We start from the raw sequence: 8,694 nt of genomic DNA, 5'->3' as shown, positions 1-8,694 counted from the left end.
CCCCATTGGAAATTCTTTAATGACAAATTTTAGATATTACTATGAGCAAGGACGGCTCCAAGGATACATTTTATGAAGTAAAAGCTGTAATTGTAAGGAAGCAGAGCGTTTTTGGGTGGAAAAAGAGGTCTAGTATAGTTTATATCGATTAATTGTTAGAGTTTTCTAGAGAAAGAGGTTGATAATCATTCATCATCATAAATTAGAAATGGATTTGGGCCAATGAATCTACTAAACTAGTAAAGACTTAGTATTAAGTACCTTTTAAGCTTCTTAGGACCTTAATTTAAACCTTTGAAACTTTTGTTTGAATATTTTTAAACTCTTTATTGGCATATCGACTTAACTCTTTATGTCTAATTACTTATAAATTACTAAGTAAGTCTTAAATGAATCATTGTCAAATTTCCCCACAAAATTTACTAATAAGTTTTTTATCGACAGCAATTACTAGAGCTTAATATGAGTCATACTTTGTATGTACCTGCTTTACTTTGTAATCTAATTGTTCCCATATAAATTATCCCCACGTTAATTGTTCCCAACCCTTTTAGCCTTCCATCCGTGGCAGTTTCCCCGAGCCAACACATTTTCTTTGGTTTTCTTTTTTTTTTTTAGGTTTTGTGCTAAAATTAAAAGTCTATTCTGCATATGATGGGAAATTCTTTTACGCCAATCTGTTTTCCTCATATATGCTTTAGCCCCTGAAGCTAATTAGCTGGCCAAATGCTTTTCATTTTTTTTATGTTTTCCACCCAACGCTTTTCCTTTTGGCAATGGCATAATAAATGCTTTCATTTAAAGCGAGCAAACGGGCGAGATTTAAAATAAATTATATCAGCATATTCCCAGGGGCGCTTTACACATAAAATTCCTACTCTGTCTCTTTCTCTCTCTATCACTGTCTCTTTTTGACATGTGTGTGCTGGGTGTTGGGTGTGTGTTGATGTATGCGTGGGTTGCCGTGTTGAGTGTTTTATGCGCGCCTACTCAGCCCCCTTTTGTGGGGCTCTAGAAGTCTACCCAGCGACGACCTCGTCTCGTCACACTCGACACGCCAATTCCATATGTTGCACAGTGTTTTTTGCTCTACCCCACCCCTTCCTCCGCCCCACTAGCCCCCGCGTTGGCCATAAAGGGGTGTAACACACACACACATCAGCAACGTCGCTACGTCCGACCGCATTGCATGAATTTAGCTTAACCCTGGCACAACCATTTGGGATCTCTGGGTGTGTGTTTCTCTCTGTATGTGTGTGTGTGGAGCTGTCGTCTATCGTCATCGGGGTAAAAGGAAAAAAAGCAGCAACAATAAAGTACTCTACTCTGCTCTGCTCTGCTCTGTGATAATTGAACATGTTTCCGCTGCTATTGCTAGCGGGGCAGCAAACATGAAATAAAAGGGACGAAGGGACGACGGGACAAAAGGGCAAGGCAAGGCAAGGCAAGGCAAGCCAGGCCAGGACAGGGCAGTTCGTCCTCGTCCTCGGCTGGGCCCTTTTAGTATTTTTCGATATTGCCTTGCCTGAATCTCCTCATTTTTGTTTTTGTTGTCTTTTTTTTCCTTTTAGGATTTCTCTTCGCTTAGCGAATACCCAGCCCTTACACTCACACACACACACCACACACACACACACAGAGTCACTCACACATATGCAAATATGGGCACATATTTAGTGGTTTCTCCATTTTGTATAGGTTAGTTTAGGGTTACCAGAGTACAAAAAATTGTAATTAATTGCAATTTTCAAAAGAGAAATCCTTAAACAAATTCCTTTTTTTAAATTTCATAAAAATCGGAAGATAGAGTAGATAATATATTAAGAAATTTTGAAGAATTTCGCAAATGTAACTAAAAAATTAAGATTTTTTTAGTATGAAATGGTAAAAAAAAATATGTAAAATTTTATATTATTCAAGCTTAAAAGATTTTTTAAAGTAAATTTACTAGAAATTTATAAAAAACGTAAATTTTTTTTTTTTATTTTTAATAAATTTTAGCTATATCTACTAAGCCTAAAGCTAACTTTTTGGGTTTTTTTTAATTTGTTTAATTTTTTTTTATTTTTTATATTAATTAATACTTTTTGGGGGTGAAGTTTTTTATTAATTTTTAGTAAATTTACTTTGAAAAATCTTATAAACTTGAATAATATAAAATAATATAAAAAAAAAAAATATTACGTTTTTTATTAATTTTTAGTAAATTAATTATTAAATTTAATAAAAAACGTAATTTTTTTTTATTAATTTTTAGTAAATTATATTAATTAATTCTAAAAGATTTTCGAAGTAAATTTACTAAAAATTAAAAAAAAAAAAAAAATTACGTTTTTTATTAATTTTTAGTAAATTTACGTTTTTTATTAATTTTTAGTAAATTTACTTTTAAAAATCTTTTAGAATTAATTTATGTATATAACAAATAAAAAAAAAAAAAAAAAAAAGCCCCAAAAAGTTAACTTAAGGCTTAGTAGCTATACCAAATCCGAGGATTGAACTTAATTTGTAATTGCGATTCAATCTTAGTATAATAATAATAAAAATCGTATAATTAATATAGAATTTTTCAATATTTGTTACTTACTTCTAATTAAACATATTAAAGTATTAAAATAATGATAAAAATGTTTAAAAAAATATATAAAATATATAACAAAATGTTATTTTTAATGCAAATGTTGTAATTTGTTGTGTAAGTAATTAGTAATTAAGCAATAAACAACTAAGAAATAAATTTTATTTTTTATATTTTCACATACAAAGTTAAAGTATAAATTATTTTGTATTCCAAGATTTACATTATATTGCATTCCATTCAATCTTATGTTATATAACAAAGGGAGAAAGAGAAAGAGTATTAAACTGTGGGTGTGTTGGATAAGACACAAAAGTCAATTTGCCACCTACTGAGGGTCTTTTATGTGTTATTTGGTAAGTTTGTAATTTTCAATTATTTACTGCATGATTTCTAATCTTTGACTACTCGAAATGCTTGGAGAATTTTCAATAATTTATGACTCAATCAATAAAGGGAGCCCATCTGGTCACCCTGTATATGAATTCTGACGTATTGTGAGTTCACCATTTCATTTACTTAATGAATGGGCCCGTCATGTACATGCATGCATTGTAATGGAAACACACAAAGGACCTCAACGAGTAATAGGACGAGGACGAGGACGAGGGCGAGTGCGAGGGCAAGGACATTGTGCCATTTGGCAAAGAGGCTCAAAATGAAATGAAATGTCACGCATGTCCTGTATACTATATCCTGGTTATAGGTTATGGGTAGCCTACCTGTAATATATACATATGTATATGTATTTTGTTTGGTAAATAAATTAATTTTTTATCAACTGACCCCCCTCCCGCCCTCCAAATTGCTCCTGCCGGCTTAAGCTTTGGGCTCAGTTTCAGTCTGCTCTGTCATAAAATGTGCGTTTTTATGTCCATGGCGTTTATCCTTTAATATTTTTTAAAGCTTGCACAGAAATACACACACACTGTGAGAGAGAGAGGGGGGTGGGTGTTGCGGAGGGCTTTATAAAAATTAAATATTTGCCCAGGAGAGCTAAGCTAAGCAGAGCAGTGGAAAAAAAGGGGGAGCCAAAAGAGCACGGCAAACATTTACACACACACAGAGACGAAAATGAGAAAGAAAAGTTTGAGCTGAAAAGTTTTGCCTTCTATTTGATGTGCTGCTGTCCTCATTGCTATCCTTGTTGCTGTCCTTGTTCCTGTTATTCTGCTACGTTTTACGTTCTCTTCCTTTTCTCTTCTGTTTCTGCTTTGCACTGCTTTCTGCTGTGGGCGTTGGGTGGGTGTTTTTTTGTGGGTGGTGTGAGTTGTGGTGGTGGTTGGAATTGAGGAAACTTTACCACGCGTGCTTTATGCTCGTTTGCTTGCTAACGCTTAAGGCAACTCTCTAATACACACACACACACACACCCAAACACCCATACACACACACACACACACTATTTGCATTTGTGTTTGTTTGTGACTTTATGTGTTAAGGGCATTACTGCTCAGTTGGGCCATGCAATCGCTTTTAGAGGGTGGTTCAGTTCAGTTTCGTTTCGTTTTATATTTCGGTTCATCCTTCTCCTTCATTGTCCGTCATCTGTCGATGTCCTTTGCCTATTTCCGGCCATCCCCCTCATTGTGTTTTCTCAGTTTTTCGTTTTTCCCTTTTTGTTCATTTCCATTTTATTTGTGTGTATTTTTTTATTGCATTATGTTGTCGTTGGTCTTCCAAATGATTCCCCTGAGCCGACAATTATGCCATCTAATGATTGGTTCCTCAACAAAAACCTCTAAAGCATAAAAAAGCATTCAAAAGACTTTGATTTATGTTATGAGTTTTTATTTAGAAATCATCTAAAAGATATATAATAGAAATGTGCCATCTATATCTAAAAAATCATCAATTCGAAGATCCTATCCAATTGTGTTTTTTAGCCATGTTTAAATGTCATATTATTCGAATGGAGGCAAAATTGTCTATCAAATTAGTTTTCATAAGCCAAATTTAACTACTTTCCAACAAATTTTGAAATAGACATAACGAAAGTTAACTTTTTGGAAGTATTTTTGAAGTATTGAAAAAGTATTTGACTAGATTTAGACAATTTTAATATCATATCTCCGAGCATAGATAGAATTGAAGTATTGCTTTGGACTGCTTTTAAAATCGACTAAAATTTTGTTTATAAATGTTCATTAGAGGATTCAATTTATAAGAAAATTCTGCATTTTTCTTTTATGTTGGAAAACCTAAAAATAAGTACTTGTAGCCTTTTAACTCTTATGTATGCTTTGCTTTATAAGTAAAATCCAACTCGTTTTTGTTCAATTTCGAATTGTATAATTCTCTTAATTTATATTGAAAAAAATTAGTTGAGATCAACTAAGGACATATGTATTTGTAGACATTGAACTATTCTTATCTCTCTTTTCTAAAAGTTTAAGCTGAACTGGATTGTTTTGGATTGAAAACGAAGTCAAATTTTCTCAGTAAGTACTCTTATGACAATTGGATCCTGAGAAGAAACTTTACTGACAGACTGTTGAAGGACTTTTTGCCTTTCGTTAGACTACTTTTCATGTCAATTAGGACTTATCTTTTGGGACTTTGCGAGGCTCTTTCAACCGCTCTATTGACCAACACTTACCATATAAGGATACTAGTTCTGCCAATATGTGTAAAAATAGTTTCTTATAGTGTTAAACCCACAGGGCTGATCATGGAAATAGTTCCATGATCACCTTTTGTGAGTGTAACACCTTAAATTTGGCTCTTTTCCAACTCTTTTCCTGTTTTATGACTAGTTTTAGCTTAGTTGAATGGCATTTTGTCACTAGAAGCTTCTTGTTTTTGTTTAATCTTTCGTCTATTCTTTCCAATTGTATTATCCAGAAGTTGTTAGATTCTTCGAGTCTTTGAATACTATTTAATGCAAAATACTTTGTTGTTTTCTATGTAAACTTCAGATACATAACTAAGTACATAAGTCAATATTACATATGTCTAGTGCCTAGATTCATGTGTGTGTTTTCAACTGTTTTATGACAAAATGAATACACAATTTTGACCGAGGTAACATTTTGACGTCTGTAACATGAAAAGTTGTAAAAGATACGAAAATAAATGTTGAAGGAATGCATGTATCAGAATCCAAAAACAAATTGGCTAAAAACGAATCCAAAGTTTGAAACATCTCGAATTCACCACCTTCAACTGAATTCTAACTTTTTCAACAGGTTTTGGCCAATAAAGTAGTCTGGCCAAATAGTTTAACTACTTGAATTGAGTCTCGAATTTGAATCCATCCAGTTGAACGTCATTTTTTCCTTTTAAACTTTCAATTTAAGTGCAAAATAGTTTCTGCTTGAAGCAAATATAAATTATATTGGCAAAGACTTGAATTCTATTAGCAAAACATGAATAAGCAATGGTCGTTTTCAGCTATAGCCACATATATTTAGAATCCAACATCAGGCGACATAAAACTAAAGGTATTGATTCATTGCAATTGCTTTTTGCTTTAGAAATTGAAAATAAACAGATTTATTAACCGATTATTTGCCCTCACGAAACTGTAGGTACATGCAATTTTTTGATATTTGCCTTCGTTTTTCTTTCAATTCTCCTCTGTGCATGATTCGTCTTTCAGTTCATTTAACTTGAACGTGCATTAGAAAAATCTCAATGGCAAAGCTATTCGTTATCCATACGCCCCCTTAGCCCGCTTAGCCCCTTACAGCGGCGGCCTGTAGTGTGCCTGGATTCAAACTTCAAGTTGTACTTGCACTTGATTTATTGTCATGTTCTAAAACACACCAGACACCTCCATTCCGTTTCGTGCGTGTTTCGTGTGCTGTGTTTTTTTCCCCCTCACTCTATACTCTGTCTTAGAGAGTGGATACATTTTTTTCTGTTGTTTGTAACGCGATGAAAGAATGCGATAATATAGGAATCACTATTGATATATCCATTTGTCAATCTGCCTAGTCAGTTAATTAAAAAGTTATTAGGGGAATTTTCAGCAGTTGTTTGACTTTTCCAACATCAAATTTAAAGATCTTACAAACTTTTTTTAAACGATTTAGAAATGTAATTTCTATTTAATTTAGAAAACCTTTTCCAACCTTTTCATGTTGCTTGTTTTGGCGACATTTTTGATATAGATTAAACCTTTTGTTTACCGGTTCCGAGGTCTATTAACTTTTAGGACCCTTTTAGAAATGTTTAACAAGATTTTTCGAAGTTTAAAACTCCAGATGCCAATTTTACATGAAGACGATCTCCAAACAAGATCGAAGTACATATATTCGGATATAATCCAAAAAGGAATAAAGTTTAAAATAACACCTTTTGATTATTTATTTAGATGGATTAAAGAACATATCCAATACCGTTTTCGAAAAATCTTGAAATTCTAGCGATTTCTTCTAAAGACTTTTCCATATTCGAAATATATGTATGTATGTCGTTTATAAATAGATCAGACAATGCTATATGCTATATCCAAAATCAAGTTCATATTTGTGTGCCACAATTTAGACAAGAATCAAATTTATAGCCGCTGAATCTGATTTTTTTTTGGCGTTTTTTTCAATTTTTGAATCTGTAGAAAAGAAAGAGAACTAAAAAGTCGTTTGATAAAGAGGGAAATGTGAAACAAAATGCATGTTATATTATTAAACAAAAAATCCTTAATATTTCATAAAATTTCCTACCTAAGTTAAGAGTTTTGGAAGATTTTTTAAGAAATTTTGGAAAGAATATTTCTTAATTTCAAGTCAGACTTTATTTTGACTAGCTTAAAAAAGTTATATCTCAAATCAAGTCCTAATCTTTGGAGAGTCTTTCATATAGATTTCAGAGATATATTGATTGAGAATTAAGGTTTTAGTAGCACCAATTAAAGTTCTTTATACTAAATGTCTTTTTTACCTTTTTCTTTAAAGAGCTTTTAAATATTTTAGAGTTAAGAACAACTAAAAGTTTATTTTGTAATTTCAAATTCAAAAATATCAGTTCACCGTGATTCACATGTGCATTAAGACACTATTGTCTTCTCTCTCTTACTCTCTGTTATGACTATCATCTCCCTTACACTTAGTGATGACACAGACACACGCGGACGCGGAAAGTTCGATTTATCGACGTAATCACTTTATACTAATTACATCAATCATTAATCAGAGTAGCCAAAGGAAAAAGGGAAACCCTGACAACTCTCAAAATAAAAACTTGCAAATCATTCAGCAAAGACTGTCGAAAAGTTAGTGTAAAAAAAAAAAAAAGATAAAAATTATAAAGCAAATAATTACAGAACTTTATCCCGTTTTTTAGGAATTCGTAAAAGAAATCACTTGAACATGGATGGCGCTATGTACAATCAGGAGGACCAGGAGGAGCAGCGTATTCCCCACAACGAAGCCAGAAGCGATGGCGAAGAAGGATCGGGCGATGAACCCGAACTGGCGTCCGCCCTAGAAGTAACACCGCCAGTGTCCCAATTGGAACGATATGATCGACTCCTTGAGCGCAATTATCAGGACCATCGTCGCTCTGAGGGGCTGTTCAATCGCTTCCAACAAGCTCGCCTCGCTATGTTGCCACGTCGAGATCCCAGACAGCAAGCGCAAAAACAAGAACAAAAGGACATGGACGAGTTTCTCAATAGGAAACTAAAACGTGACAGTTTGCCACCTGATACACCATTGACAACATATTTGAGCTATCGTGAGCCGAGATGCCGTAGCCCACCATCCGTATGGGATAAGATGCCGCAAAAGGAAACACCTGAAGAAGAGTAATCCTCAAACCGAGTCTAGAAGACCTACATACGTCAAAACGTGAGCTGAGCAAAATTCACTACAATTCCTACATATATGAGATTATTCTAGAAATATGAAATAAAAAAAATAAATTGCCGCTAAAAATTTACTTATTTAATGGATTCGAATGAGCCTTCCTCAGTTTTAATTAGAGCTATAGTTTCCAAGTCTTATTCCCATTTTTCTTTGATGTCCTTTTCTTGTAAGTCTTTGTTTTAGCTTTCAAAATGTTTCATGCCCATTGCAAAGACCTAATCTTTGGCTAAGTCTGCTGATAATAAAATCGGCCAATGCGAAGTATCTTAAGTTTTCTGCTTTAACCTGTTAACTCCTAAAGGTTCA

General features: G+C 33.4%; 1 protein-coding gene across 1 annotated transcript; it reads left to right on the top strand.

Annotated features, from left to right (window-relative positions):
* Window positions 1-7,731: 7,731 nt before the first annotated feature.
* LOC137577658 (uncharacterized) lies at window positions 7,732-8,457 on the top strand. Its single transcript, XM_068291195.1, has 2 exons — window positions 7,732-7,793; window positions 7,865-8,457. The coding sequence occupies exon 2, from the start codon at window positions 7,891-7,893 to the stop codon at window positions 8,329-8,331; it is 441 nt and encodes a 146-aa protein (XP_068147296.1). The 5' UTR covers window positions 7,732-7,793; window positions 7,865-7,890; the 3' UTR covers window positions 8,332-8,457.
* Window positions 8,458-8,694: the final 237 nt, after the last annotated feature.

The sequence above is a fragment of the Drosophila tropicalis genome, unplaced genomic scaffold, assembly GCF_018151085.1.
Source record: "Drosophila tropicalis isolate 14030-0801.00 unplaced genomic scaffold, ASM1815108v1 contig_593, whole genome shotgun sequence".
NCBI classification, from domain to species: domain Eukaryota; kingdom Metazoa; phylum Arthropoda; class Insecta; order Diptera; family Drosophilidae; genus Drosophila; species Drosophila tropicalis.
The sequence above is the reverse complement of the archived record's forward strand: the minus strand, read 5'-3'. Positions and strand labels throughout refer to the sequence as shown.